This window comes from Candoia aspera, chromosome 6 (genome assembly GCF_035149785.1).
Source record: "Candoia aspera isolate rCanAsp1 chromosome 6, rCanAsp1.hap2, whole genome shotgun sequence".
Classification (NCBI taxonomy): Eukaryota; Metazoa; Chordata; class Lepidosauria; order Squamata; family Boidae; genus Candoia; species Candoia aspera.
In genome coordinates, this window is record NC_086158.1 from 2949702 (window position 1) to 2963985 (window position 14284).

Genomic DNA, 14284 nt, shown 5'->3' on the forward strand with positions numbered 1-14284 from the left:
CTTTCACATCATCTCCCTCCACCCCCACGTGGTGGTGCCAAGCGCTGTTGGCTGGCCAAGCTTGCACAAGACTTTAATTGCTTATAAAAAGGAGGGGAGCTTTCAGTGGGAGATCGATAGGAAGCATGTGTTGGCTACAGCAGCCTTCCCCCACGCAGTGCACTCTAGCCCATGGCCTTAGCGGGCTAGGGATGATGGAAGCGTGAGTCCGACACCGCTGGCTTCCCAGGATGGGAAAGTCTGGGCTAGAACGGAGGGGAAGCTCAGAAGCAAGAGCACAAAGGGGTCCGGGAGAGTCCTCCGGAGCAGGAAAATTCCCCATCTGTTTTTGGCGTTGGGCAAAAGGGGTCCTTTTGCACTTTCTTCTCGAACTCTGTGTACGCCAGCCCATCTTCCAAAGGCCCTGGAGGCCAATTCGAAACCTTTCCCGTTTCCCAGCCGGCACCCTCCATCCCTGGGAATCTTGGCCAGAGACAGACCGTGCTGTCTGCCTCTGTCTCAGCCTCGGAAGAAAACCGGGGCGCCTCCTTCCAGCCCCCTTCGCCTGGCAACGCTCTGCCTTGCCAGGAGAAAATACTCTGTCTGGCTCTGCTGCCTGGGGAGAGGAGATCAGCTGCAACCCGCCAGGCTGGGAGAGGTTCCCTTTGCAGCCTCTCCGAGGAATCTCTCATCCAGCCAAGGGGTGGAGGTGCCTGAGAAGCGGCTTGAAATCCCAGTCGGAGGCCCACAGGAAATTGTCTCTCCAGCCCGCCGTTAAATGTGACCTCTTGGCAGCCGCCCCAGAGAGCATTCCCGGCGAATACCATGGGGTCTGTGTTCCAGGCTGGCGGACAGGCGAGGGAGAGATTCCCCAGGGACTGACCGGAGGGGAGGGGAGGGGAGGGGAGGATGAAGAACACGCCTGCTCACACGCCAGTAAGGAAGCACAACAAGATCTCTTTGCAAAAAGAATCTCCTTCACCCACCCGCAGGGCTCAGCTCGGTGGAGCTGGGAAGTTGGAGGCGCTGGCGCTGGGAGCTGCAGACTTTTGCCTCCGAAGTCCTGTGGGCACCATAGACAGATTTTGCGTGGTCTGGGCCAGGGTGGGGCAAGCGGCTGACTGGCGGTGCAGAGTTGCAGCTGGAGGTCTTTGGTGACCCATCTTCTTGAGGGGGCCCGGCTGGAGAAGGATGGTGCTGCGGGCCAGTTTGCCAGTGGATCAGGGTTTGTTTAGCTGCCACCCCTGCGAGATCTGCCCCTTAGGATGGAAGGGGGGTGTCCCTGAGAGGGAATTTCGGAGCCTGCGTGCCTAGGTGGATCCTCTCCTTTGCCTCCGGGGAAGTCAGTGCTGGTCCGATGGCCAGGTTTTGCATCTCCAGAGATTTAGAAGACCTTTAATAGTCCAGGGATTCGGCTGCAGCTTCCCTAAATCCTTTTCCCCTTCTGGTTCTGGCACCCTCTTCAAGAATCGAGACAGGCAGAGACGCTTGATAGCAGAGACCAACATCTCCCTTTGCCCAGCCAAGATGCAACGTTTTGAAGCTTGGCGTCGCTCTTTCCCGTTTCTTTCCCGCTTCCGCGTTTACAAGGTAAGGAAGCCCTGCCAGAACAGATCATTAGTGCCCCAAAGCTTCCCTCCAGCACACTTTTCTCAGGTTGTCCCCACCGTGCCTTTGGTTCCTGCCTGCAGCTGGGCTGGCTTGCTAGAGTCGCCTCCAGTCCTTCTGTTCTGTGGGGACCAATAGGCAGCACCCCTATCCTGTACCAGTGGGGTGCAATACGATGGACTGGGTTTCAAAAATTTGCCTCTGGGAATTTAAAACAGGGATGGTTCTTTTGCTCAAGGAATGGGAAGATATCTTCCCAGGATTAATGTCAGAGCTTGCTTTAGAGACCCGTAGAGTCTCCTTAGATGCAAGCAGAGGTCAGCTGCAATAGGGATGTGCAGACTGGAGAAGCCTGAATCTGGCCATCCCCACATGCAGTTGGCAGACCCATGTGTCCCTTGACCATCTGCAGCGGTGAGCTCACTACAGACTAGGTCAGAATTCACGCTGAAAGAGCAGGTTCAGATGCTGCCAGCCATAAAGCTGCGGCTAAGCTAAGCTCAGCCTTCCACAAACAGATGTTCACCAGATATGTTTGAACTGCAATGCTAGGAATTCCCAGCTAAGCAGAATGCTGGGCATGCTGGCAGTTACCCTCCAAACTTGTTGATGGACGCTCGCTTCGGAAAGGCTGAGCTTCCTTCTTGCATAAGCTGCTTTCATCCACTCTTTAAGTTTCTTACTGTTGCGATGGAAATAAGAGTGACCTGACTCAATTCATTTAAGAACAACACCAAGTGGGGGTTACTCATTGCTTATTTCCTGTCCAGACTCCTGTTTTTCTCTCGCCAAAGAATTATTGGCAAAAGGGTTGTTTTTATGGTTGCAACATCTGGGCTGCAAAACTGCCAGCGAGGCACTAGGGGGCAGCAAAGAGTAATTCGCAGGCTCTCTTGCACAGTCCTCTGGCAGCTATCCGGATTTGGAAGCACAGTCTGATAAACCTGTTCGGATATGCTGGGCAGCTTCAGAGCACACTCTGCGCTCTGCGACTGCTTTTTTTCTCATTCTGGAAATGGAAAAATTTCAGCCCTTAAAGAAACAGGATGTAAAAAGGCAGAAAAGAGAGAGAAAGAGGAGCCTCTGAAAGAATACTCCATTAAAATAAATGAAATGCAGAGATTTGGCTAGGGAGTGTGTTTTGAAGCATTTTGCTTCTACTGTTGGGGGTTTTACACCAGCCCTGCAAAGTAGCTGAGAGTCCCTATTGACCTTTTACAGATTTAGGAGCAGGCAAAATAGGGAAAAGTGACTTGGGGCTTTTGGGAGAAAAACGGGCATTGAAATGAAATGAAATGAAATGAAATGAAACAGTCCATTTCACTGAGCCAGTTTAAGCATGCAGGTGATTCTCCCTGAAACTGTTAGAGCACTGAATGTAAAGAGATTTACTTCCAAGTAGACCAGTGTTTCTCAAACTTGGCGACTTTAAGATGCGTGGATTTCAGCTCCCAGAATTCCCCAGCCAGCCATGCGCAGATTCCACACATCTTATAGTCCGCACATCTAAAAGTTGCCAAGTTTGAGAAACAGTGAAGTAGACTGTGTAAGATGGCTTTGGGGGTCCCTTGGCTGTGGATCTTGCCTGCAATGGAATAAGCTTGTTAGGAATAGGGCTGGATCCACACAAGATGCTGGAGGCAGCCGCCTGGCAAGTGTGTCCTCAAGGCGTGGTCAGAAAAGTCAAGATGACAGCCGCAGGGGTGACATTGAAGCTCTCCTGCTTTTTACGTGCCCCTTTGGCCCTTGCATGTTCATTTGAGCAAAGCGGTCATCCTTCATTAACCCTGTTTAGGTTTTAGCCGTGTAGGAACCCAACTAAAGAAAAGTTTCTGCCTCAGCATTTCGCTATCCCACTCCGGCTTCCTGAGGCCCTGGTGCGATCATCATTACCCACAGGTCAGGCCTGAAGGGGTGCTTTGTTCCCCTTTAAAATGGCCAGGCAGCGTCCCCACTGGCACTCCTTTTGACTGATGGTGGGGGTGGGGAGATTCTTTTGGCCCCCTTCCCCTGCAGAGAGCCGCCCCCTCTCTTTATGGTTGGGTGAAGTGGCCGGTATTTTTAGTTCAAGCTGCATCACAGAGAATCTGTATTGTTGCGTTGCAGAGTTAATGCAACCCTTGTCCAAAAATACTAAGCACCCCCCCCAAAAAAAGAAAAATCCTGGTAGCTTCTACATTTTGCAGTAGCAAGGGAAAGGGGAAAAAAGGGGCAAAGAGATTGGCATAGCTGCAAGAAGAGGAAGAATTTGGTTAATTCTGTATTTGGGATAAGAACGTTGTGTGAATGCAGCTAAGTATTTCTTTGGAATTGTGCTGTATCTCCCTCTTCGGCTCTCTGCTTGGCCACAGACGTGCCCTGTTCAGAAGACCCCCGTGGCCCACATTCTTTGAGTGTGGCTTCTCACCTGTGAGTGCTGGTTGTGAGCACAATGCAATGCCCCCAGGCGTGCCTGGCAGGGGCACCAAAGCGCTCCCTCGAGGTCTGCTGCAGAGGAAGGCAGAGCAAGCGTACCCCCAGCATTTCATGGCGAGGGTTTTCAGACCATCCAGGACCAAAAGGGGAGCGTTGGGGGAATTCTGGCTTGAATCCTGCCTCCCTCCTTCCCTCACCAAGATGATGGTGGAGAAGAACTGTGTGTTTTAAGGGGTAGGGCAATGGGGTGGATGGAGAAACCAGGAATGCTTTTTAGAGGGTGCAGCAGAGAGAAAAAACATTTCTCAAGTTCAGGGCACTTTCAGGAGCCTCCAGTTAAACCCCAGCATGGGCACTGGGGGGCTGCCATCTTAATCCGGTCTCCTGTAACCCAGTCATAGCTGCTTGGTCAGCGTGGAGCACCCAATCTGGCCAGCCTGGTCACGCAGTGTCATTTTGGAGAATGCAGAGTCCCTCCCCTGTTCCCCCAATCCTGCTGGGTATCCCACGAGCCCTTGTGCCAGGCAAGCATTGTCAAGGCTTCACTAGACCAATGGCTTCCCAGTTGCCTGGCAGCAGTGGGCACAGCTTGGGCATTGCAGCCAATCAGTTTGGGAGCTGAGTTCCAGAATTCCCAGAACTTTGAGCGCAGCAAGTTTTATAGGGCACATTCTGCACTTCCATCTTGTTTCTCTGGAGGAATGATTCAGGCAGGATTTAGACCAGTGTTTTTCAAACTTGGCAACTTTAAGAGGTGTGGTCTTCAACTCCCAGAATTCCCCAGCCAGCAACGCTGGCTGGGGAATTCTGGGAGTTGAAGTCCACACCTCTTAAAGTTCCAAGCTTGAAAAAAACACTGATTTAGACCTTGGCCCACAGCTGACCATTATTTGGGATTTATACAACACTGTTGATGTGTGAAGAGTAGTCCTGGGAAACCTCTTCTTTTTTCTTTCTTCTTCTTTTCTGTTTCTGGTTTGTTTTATCTTTTCACGTTGCACACTTCCTCGTATTCAGTTAAACAACTAGCAGCTTCATTTGCATTGCCTGCCAGGCTTGATTAGGTTAACTTACACGGAGCTTGCGTTGCACCGGAGCGACGCTACTTTGGTGATTTGCCCGGTGCCAGTGATTCGGTTTTCTTCTGCGCCCAGGAAAATGGATTAATTCATTGACCAGGTGGTGCACGCTGTGAGAACACAGCCCTTGTGTCAGTGGTCTGGGGGAACAATTGTTTTCTTTGGGAATGCCAGCAGGAGGCGGGGAGGATTTGTCGTTCGGTAGGCCAAGGAAGAGCAGCTGCAGGACTTGGAAGCCAGACAAATGCGCTTCCAGAATGGGGCCAGATGTTCAGCTGGGAGAGCAGTTGAATGGCCCTCCGATGGCGCACGTGCACTTCCAGGCCAGATGCTAACGAGCGGATTCCACGCGCCTTAAACGTTACAGATCTGAAGCATGCAGACCAAGCTGCTGTAGAAGTGCTGATGGGAAGCCAGTACATCAAGGGGGAGAGAGGCCAGCCTGGGTCTGTCTCTGAAGAGCTAGTTTTCTGGGTGCAGGTGATTCAGTTAAGCATATGTAGCTCAGTCCTTTGCAGGTTAATCTGGAAGTAACTCACTCCCGAGTTTGCATGTTTATTTAAGAAATTTATGTGGCTGGCTGTCTGCCAGTGGAATTCTGGGTGGCAAGCAATTACAAAAAAAAAAATACAAAAAACAATTTAAAAAAAGACGTTCAGGCTTTGTGATAAGCACCTTATCAATATATCCCACCCACCCCTGCCAGGCCCTGCTAACGTCCCTGCCCCCTCCCTGGGCGAACAGGCAAGTCTTCACGGCCTCTGGGAAGCCCACAGGGCCGGGGCCATCTGTCTCCGGAGGGGGGCTGTTCCCTGGGGGGCTGCCACGATGCTTCCTAGTCCCACCAGGTGACGCTGCTTCTCCAAGGGGGCCCAGAGCATGCCAACCAGCCAGAGCTGACGGGAAATAGAAATCGCTGGGGGTGGGCGGCCCCACAAGTAACCTGCCCCGTGCCGCGTAGGGCTTTAAAGGCGACAACCAGTGCCTTGAATTGCACCCGGAAGCCCACTGAGCCAGCACAGCTCATGTAGCAGCAGTGTCACATGGGTGTACCCGATGGTGCACATGCCACCACATGGTGGGCCAGCTGCGCTTTCCGAATGCTCTTCAAGGGCAGCCCCACATAGAGTGTGTTGCAGTAGTCCAACCGGGAGGTGATTAGGGCATGAGTGACTGAGCACTGCCTCCTGATCTAGGAATGGGCACAACAACATGGTGCAAGTCACAAGTCCAGGAGGACCCCCAGATTGCAGACCATTTCTGCCCGGAGGAGTGTTCCATCATCCAGAGTTAATGATGGAAGATCACTAAAGGTAGTCCTCGCTTACCAACTGCCTTGTTTAGCGGCAGTTCGAAGTTACCATGGTGTAAAACAAAAAAAATTGCAACCAATCCTCGCATTTATGACTGTCGCAGTGTCCCGCAATCACGGGATCGCCATTCGGGCACTTTGCAACTGGCTTGCGACAAGCAAAGTTAATGGAGAACACAGAAGTAAAATTTTAAATAGCGGTCACATGAAGTTTCACTTAACAACCATGGTGATTCGCTTAATGACCAAAGCGGAAGTGAGATCGTAAGCCTATCGTGGTCACGTGATGTTTCACTTAGCAACCGTGGCACTTAGTGACGGAATTGCTGGTCCCAGTTGTGGCCGCTAAGCAGGGACTACCTGTAGATGCAGAGCCCCTGAAACCTGCATCCGCTCAGTCTTGTCAGGGTTCAGCCAAAGCCGGTTCCTCTCCACCCCCAGGCACCGAGAAAACACCTCGTGGCGTTGCTTGGACAGCCTGGGGTGGTGGCATAACTGAGCATCGTCAGCATGCTGCTCCTCTGTGATCCTGTGCTGACAAACCACCTCGCGTGGGTGTTCGTAGGAATGGGGGGAGAGCGGAGCCCCATGGCCCCCCACAGAGTTCAGTGAGCTTTTCTCACAAGCAGGTCTGGAGACAGGGCGGTGTCTGAGAGAGCTGCAAATCAGCCTGTGATGCTCGGCGGTTGTGTTCACACAGCTTGATTACCACATGGACCCATTTCCGGAGCTTACGCCAACTTGGTGAGCCATTAAGTCATCTGAGGGGCTGGGCTAAGCTGCAAAGAACCCACAAACCAAGGTTCAATCCACTCCAGGTTGGCGATCAGTGCATTTCCTGCTACCAGCCGTTTAACAGATCTAGTTACGCACGTGGGGTGGCCTCAGCCGATTTGGTTCATCTTGCCGTACAAGCATTAACAGCGTCGTGCAGGTGTGTGAGCCCAGGACGCATGCCTTCCGAAAGGAATCTAGTAGATCAAGCGTTTGCAGTAGATCAAGCGTTTCCAGCCTTCCGAAAGGAATTAGTAGAACAAGCGTTTGCAGCCTTCCGAAAAGAATCTAGTAGAACAAGCGTTTGCAGTAGATCAAGCATTTGCAGCCTTCCAAAAGGAATCTAGTAGATCAAGTGTTTGCAGTAGATCAAGCATTTGCAGCCTTCCGAAAGGAATCTAGTAGATCGAGCGTTTGCAGCCTTCCAAAAGGAATCTAGTAGATCGAGCGTTCGCAGTAGATCGAGCGTTTGCAGCCTTCCGAAAGGAATCTAGTAGATCGAGCGTTCGCAGTAGATCGAGCGTTTGCAGCCTTCCGAAAGGAATCTAGTAGATCGAGCGTTTGCAGTAGATCAAGCATTTGCAGCCTTCCGAAAGGAATCTAGTAGATCGAGCGTTCGCAGTAGATCGAGCGTTTGCAGCCTTCCGAAAGGAATCTAGTAGATCGAGCGTTTGCAGCCTTCCAAAAGGAATCTAGTAGATCGAGCGTTCGCGGTAGATCAAGCGTTTGCAGCCTTCCGAAAGGAATTAGTAGAACAAGCGTTTGCAGTAGATCAAGCATTTGCAGCCTTCCGAAAGGAATCTAGTAGATCGAGCGTTCGCAGTAGATCGAGCGTTCGCAGCCTTCCGAAAGGAATCTAGTAGATCGAGTGTTTGCAGCCTTCCAAAAGGAATCTAGTAGATCAAGCGTTTGCAGTAGATCAAGCATTTGCAGCCTTCCGAAAGGAATTAGTAGATCGAGCGTTCGCAGTAGATCGAGTGTTTGCACACCTTCCGAAAGGAATCTAGTAGATCGAGCGTTCGCAGTAGATCGAGTGTTTGCAGCCTTCCGAAAGGAATCTAGTAGATCGAGCGTTCGCGGTAGATCAAGCGTTTGCAGCCTTCCGAAAGGAATTAGTAGAACAAGCGTTTGCAGTAGATCAAGCATTTGCAGCCTTCCGAAAGGAATCTAGTAGATCGAGCGTTCGCAGTAGATCGAGCGTTTGCAGCCTTCCAAAAGGAATCTAGTAGATCGAGCGTTCGCAGTAGATCGAGCGTTTGCAGCCTTCCGAAAGGAATCTAGTAGATCGAGCGTTTGCAGCCTTCCAAAAGGAATCTAGTAGATCAAGTGTTTGCAGTAGATCAAGCATTTGCAGCCTTCCGAAAGGAATTAGTAGATCGAGCGTTCGCAGTAGATCGAGTGTTTGCACGCCTTCCGAAAGGAATCTAGTAGATCAAGCATTCGCAGTAGATCAAGCGTTTGCAGCCTTCCGAAAGGAATCTAGTAGATCGAGCGTTCGCATAGATCGAGCGTTTGCAGCCTTCCGAAAGGAATTAGTAGAACAAGCATTTGCAGTAGATCAAGCATTCGCAGCCTTCCGAAAGGAATCTAGTAGATCAAGCATTTGCAGTAGATCGAGTGTTTGCAGCCTTCCGAAAGGAATCTAGTAGATCAAGTGTTTGCAGTAGATCAAGCATTTGCAGCCTTCCGAAAGGAATTAGTAGATCAAGCATTTGCAGCCTTCCGAAAGGAATCTAGTAGAACAAGCATTTGCAGTAGATCAAGCGCTTGCAACCTTCCGAAAGGAATCTAGTAGATCAAGCATTCGCAGTAGATCAAGCGTTTGCAGCCTTCCGAAAGGAATCTAGTAGATCAAGCATTTGCAGTAGATCAAACGTTTGCAGCCTTCCGAAAGAAATCTAGTAGATCAAGCATTTGCAGCCTTCTGAAGGAATCTAGTAGATCAAGCATTCGCAGTAGATCAAGCGTTTGCAGCCTTCCGAAAGGAATCTAGTAGAACAAGCATTTGCAGTAGATCAAGCGTTTGCAGCCTTCCGAAAGGAATCTAGTAGATCAAGCATTTGCAGTAGATCAAGCGTTTGCAGCCTTCCGAAAGGAATCTAGTAGAACAAGCATTTGCAGTAGATCAAGCGTTTGCAGCCTTCCGAAAGGAATCTAGTAGATCAAGCATTTGCAGTAGATCAAACGTTTGCAGCCTTCCGAAAGGAATCTAGTAGAACAAGCGTTTGCACACCTTCCGAAAGGAATCTAGTAGATCAAGCATTTGCAGTAGATCAAGCGTTTGCAGCCTTCCGAAAGGAATATAGTAGATCAAGCATTTGCAGTAGATCAAGCGTTTGCCCGCCTTCCAAAAGGAATCTAGTAGAACAAGCGTTTGCACACCTTCCGAAAGGAATCTAGTAGATCAAGCATTTGCAGTAGATCAAGCGTTTGCAGCCTTCCGAAAGGAATCTAGTAGATCAAGCATTTGCAGTAGATCAAGCGTTTGCCCGCCTTCCAAAAGGAATCTAGTAGAACAAGTGTTTGCATTAGATCAAGCATTTGCAGCCTTCTGAAGGAATCTAGTAGATCAAGCATTTGCAGTAGATCAAGCACTTGCAGCCTTCCGAAAGGAATCTAGTAGATCAAGCGTTTGTAGCCTTCCGAAAGGAATCTAGTAGATCACACATTCACAGTAGATCAAGTGTTTGCACGCCTTCCGAAAGGAATCTAGTAGATCAAGCATTTGCAGTAGATCAAGCGTTTGCAGCCTTCCGAAAGGAATCTAGTAGATCAAGCATTTGCAGTAGATCAAGCGTTTGCAGCCTTCTGAAAGGAATTAGTAGAACAAACGTTTGCACACCTTCCGAAAGGAATCTAGTAGATCAAGCATTTGCAGTAGATCAAGCGTTTGCAGCCTTCCGAAAGGAATTAGTAGATCAAGCGTTTGCAGCCTTCCGAAAGGAATCTAGTAGAACAAGCGTTTGCAGTAGATCAAGCGCTTGCAACCTTCTGAAAGGAATCTAGTAGATCAAGCATTTGCAGTAGATCAAGCGTTTGCCCGCCTCCCAAAAGGAATCTAGTAGAACAAGTGTTTGCAGTAGATCAAGCATTTGCAGCCTTCTGAAGGAATCTAGTAGATCAAGCGTTCACACGCCTTCCGAAAGGAATCTAGTAGATCAAGCGTTTGCAGTGTTTGAAGCGCCAAGCCTCACAGACTGATTTGCCGCTCTCTCAAAGACTGCAGCTCAGCCCAGCCCCTCGGATCCTTAATGGCTCACCAAGTTGGCGTAAGCTCAGAAGTGCAGACTTGAACTCGGAAGAAGCAGCTGTCAAGGGGTCGACCTGCTCTCTGGGGGGCATTGCAGGCCCCTCTAATGCAGCTTAGGCCTCATCGGTACGAAGAGAGCCTCAGCCACTGCCCGCCCCCGTTTGCCAGGATTCAGTACAAACTTGCTATGCCTCAACCCAGTTTAAGCAGGGACCAGCCAAGAAAAATGGATCTAGGAGTTTCCCCCTGTAAATGAGACTTTGTTCTCTCCTGGACTCCTCTTGATAAGCTAAACGGAGCCAAACTGAGTGAGTGCTTGGATGGGAGACAACCAGGTGATCCCAGAGCTGTAGGCCAGCTGGGAACATATGAAAGTAAACTAAAATCCGGGAGGCAGTAGCGATAAACCCCTTCAAAAAGTGCTGCCAAGGAAACTAAACTTCCATGCGCTGCAAGGAGACATGACCTCTCTGTTTGGATGCTTGTTTCTTTGAGACCCCCTGGATAACCAAAACCTGTTTGAGTGCCACATACAAACCCAGTCTGTTTCAAATGTTACGAGCATCGAATATGAAAACAAAGCCTAAGATAAACCCTGCCATACTGCTTTCCACGCACAACCGGACAGCGCTGGCAGGTGGTCCTAAATAAGACGCTTGGATTAAGCCCAGTTTCCACCCAGCTGCAAGAAGGCCGAACGCTGGCATTGGAGCATTAGCAAGGGCAGGGCCACAGGTCTGTGCACAGCTGTTTTGTCTCCCTCCCCTATCCTTCCTCTCCCCCCTTCCTCCCACTCAATTCTCCCCAATCCCCTTCTGCATTTTTTGACTGCTCCAGACCACCCCCTTCAGAAACACGTTCCCAGGGCCCCAAGCTTGTAACTTCCTCCAAAATCACACCGTTCCCTTTCTGCCAAGCCGTCCTGATGCAGAATCCAGATTTTGCTCAGCAGAAGTTTTCCCAGCCGCTGGCCTCGCTCGCGGCCTCGGAGTGACCGTGAGATGTGTGTGGAATCGTTCGCAGCGAGAACAGAAGCTGTGCTTGTCACCAACACGTGCCTCTGGGGTGCTGGGAAGCCGGCCAGGAGACCCACTCCGGTTGGATGGAGAGCGGGGCTGATGAAGGTGCCAGCTGCTGCTTCATTTCCCGCCAGCCCCTGTGACATGCAGACCCAGCCACGGGGGCGGGGGCGGGGGCGGGTGGGTGGGTGGGTGGGAGGCAGGCCGTGGGGGGCTGCGAAATAGGGAGCCAGCTTCCTCCCCATAGGGAGGGATCTGAGCTGTTTCAGATTGCTCTGCGGTTCTTTTTCACAGGCAGGTTTGAGATCCCAGCTGTGAGAACAAGGCCTGTTGTTTCCATGATTTTCTCTCACACATGCAGAGAAGCGGTTTTGCACAACACGTTCAAGTCGATTCCTTAACGCTTAAGGTGCAAACCGTCAAACTTCATTTCATTTTGCCCAGTGCGCTGAACTCCAAACCAAGTTAGGGAGTTGGATTCACACAACGCACTAAGGCAGGAGAATGTAAACATAGCAGCTTGTGTGAATCCGTCTGCTAGGCTTCTCCCTGACCGCCTTAAGTGGGTCCCACACAAACCCAGCACTGAGTAGACTTTGCAGTTTCTGTCGCCTCTCAACCATGGGTGGGTCTGAAAGCTCCCCCCCTGCTTTGGGGGGCTTGTCCACCAGGGAATCAGGAATGGGCAACTGATTTCATGAGGTTTTTATTTAAATCTGAAGCCCAGTTCAACCCAAGGAAGTTTTCACGATCCTGGGACCATCCAGGGTTGTGTGGACTACTGTTCCCAGAATCCCATGCTGGTTGGGGGAATCCTGGGAGCTGCAGTTCCAGGGTATCTGGTCTGTGCATGTTAATGACTGAGCCATAAACTGAAAGCCAGATTTCCTCTTCCTGTATGGTTCATGGGTCCAGAGAGCACCTAACAGGCCGATCTGCAGAGTTTGGATGTAAACCTGTGTAAGATATTACTTCAGCGCTCTTGCCCCATTCTTTCCACCCCCGTTTTCTCCAGGATTTCTTTGGAGCGGGGCAGCTGTAACAAACCTGATAAATAACAACAATAATCGTAAGACAGTCATAGGAAAATCCACCTGAGTTCAGACAGTGACACAACACCTGGTGCTGTGACAGGTTGGAACCACCTATAAATGCCAGCCATAAACAAACAAGCAAAGTCTCTACAAGAGAGAATTGCAGAATGCAATTAAACATGCATATATTAAATTTAAAAAATGTCAATCAGTCATTCTGGGGTGCTTGTGGGAAGTTCAAAAGTCAAGATAGTGGCTGCACCTGTGCAGTCAAAGGCCACTGTCCTGGCTTTTTTGACCCCTTCTCCATGGACACCCTTCCTTGGGCCATCCCGTCTTCCTTGACCAACCCTTGCCTCCCCACTCCTCTGCCCAGAGACTCCAGTATCCCCCAGAAGCAGCAACTGCCATGGAAGATGAGAGTGGTGGGCATTGCAAAGGGTGGCACTACATGGCACCAGAACCCAGGGGAACCAGCTGCACAGCCTGGCTGCCCAGGCCCCCCTGGCTGTCAGAAGGCCCTCTGGACTGTGAGGTGGCCACTGCTCCTCCGTGGTCCTTGCTGGGCATCGTCCTTGGCCTCCTCAAAGGCTGTGCATTGGCATCCTCTGCTCCATGCAGACTCAGAGCCTTAAGCTGGGTGAGTCATTTCTTTTTTTTTTTAATTAATTTTTATTAAGTTTTCTTGCAAAGTAAAAACAATACAAATTTAAGAAAAAAGAAAGTAAAAGAAAAATGTTAAGTAAATTGGAAAGAAATGAAACAAAAAAGACCAAAAGAAGGTAAAAAGGAGTGGCTTCTGATCTTCACAGCAGTTATAAATGCATTTCTATTTTATCCTCTCTCTCTAAGGTCGCATCATGCTCCCTTTCCACATTCTACCCTTTCTGATCATCAAGCCCACAAATCATGAGTTCTTATTTTCCATTTTCAGCAAAAAGTCCATTAAGGGTTTCCAATCACTAACAAATGTAGTTACTGCCTTTTCCCTGATCAAACAAGTCAATTTTGCCATCTCCGCAAATTCTGTCATCTTCACCAACTGTTCCTCCATTGTGGGCATTTCAGAGTCCTTCCATTTTTGTGCATATAGTAACCACTTTGCTCTGGGTGCATCATTTCTGTAGCCCCCCTTTCTTTCAAAGCTGGGCATCTCCAGCTTAGGTGCTGGCAATGTTCCTGCAGGGCCAATGTGGATTACGATGGAGAAGACGAGTTAGGGAGGCCTCTCGCAACCCAGACAGCAAATCTGGATGCTTTGCAGCTGTTGAGTCTTAGCTGCCTCCACATGAGGGGTTTATTCTGCAGTCAGCCTGCTCCAGTTGTTGCATTTTCCAGAAACCAAACAGTGGGGCCTTCCAAATGAGTTAATCATGACTTCACACACACCTCTGTGTGATTTGCTTGACAACAGGACAGAAGCGGCTTGCCTTTTTCTTATGGGATGTTTCCTGACTTCCCAGTCTAGCCGTGGGATCTCCTGGTAGTCTCCCATCCAGGTGTTCCCCCCAGTCTATCCTTCGCTTCTTGAAATCAGCCATGGTTGGCTCAGTGCTGCCCCCCAGTTGGAGCGCCCTCTGTGTTTCCCACCGTTGTAGCCGTTTTGTTTTCTCTTCCAGAGTGATTTTGTATGAAAGAAAGAGTTGCACAGGGCTGTTTTGGTTGGTAGAGCTAGGAGCTGTCTGCCTGGAGGATCCTCAGAAGAAGCTTTGAAAGGGGGTGGCCAGTGACAGCTCCTTGCGGCGTTTCTGCAGCGCCATCCTGATGCCTGGGAGGTGCCGGTGGCTTGTCCCAGATGCCAGTGTATTTGGGAT

At 50.1% G+C, this 14284-nt stretch overlaps 1 protein-coding gene across 4 annotated transcripts in view; it reads left to right on the forward strand.

The window, feature by feature from the left end:
* Positions 1-14284, forward strand: part of TNK2 (tyrosine kinase non receptor 2) — an 80834-nt gene that overhangs the window by 23881 nt on the left and 42669 nt on the right. Inside the window, exon 1 of one of the 4 annotated variants that reach the window (XM_063306246.1) lies at positions 1322-1569. The exons of 2 other annotated variants lie outside the window; for them this stretch is intronic. In XM_063306246.1, the coding sequence (XP_063162316.1) occupies positions 1507-1569 (63 nt within the window). In that variant the 5' untranslated portion in view covers positions 1322-1506. Of the gene's footprint in view, positions 1-1321; positions 1570-14284 lie in introns of those variants that run through there. One more of the 4 variants, XM_063306249.1, reaches the window with a different exon arrangement.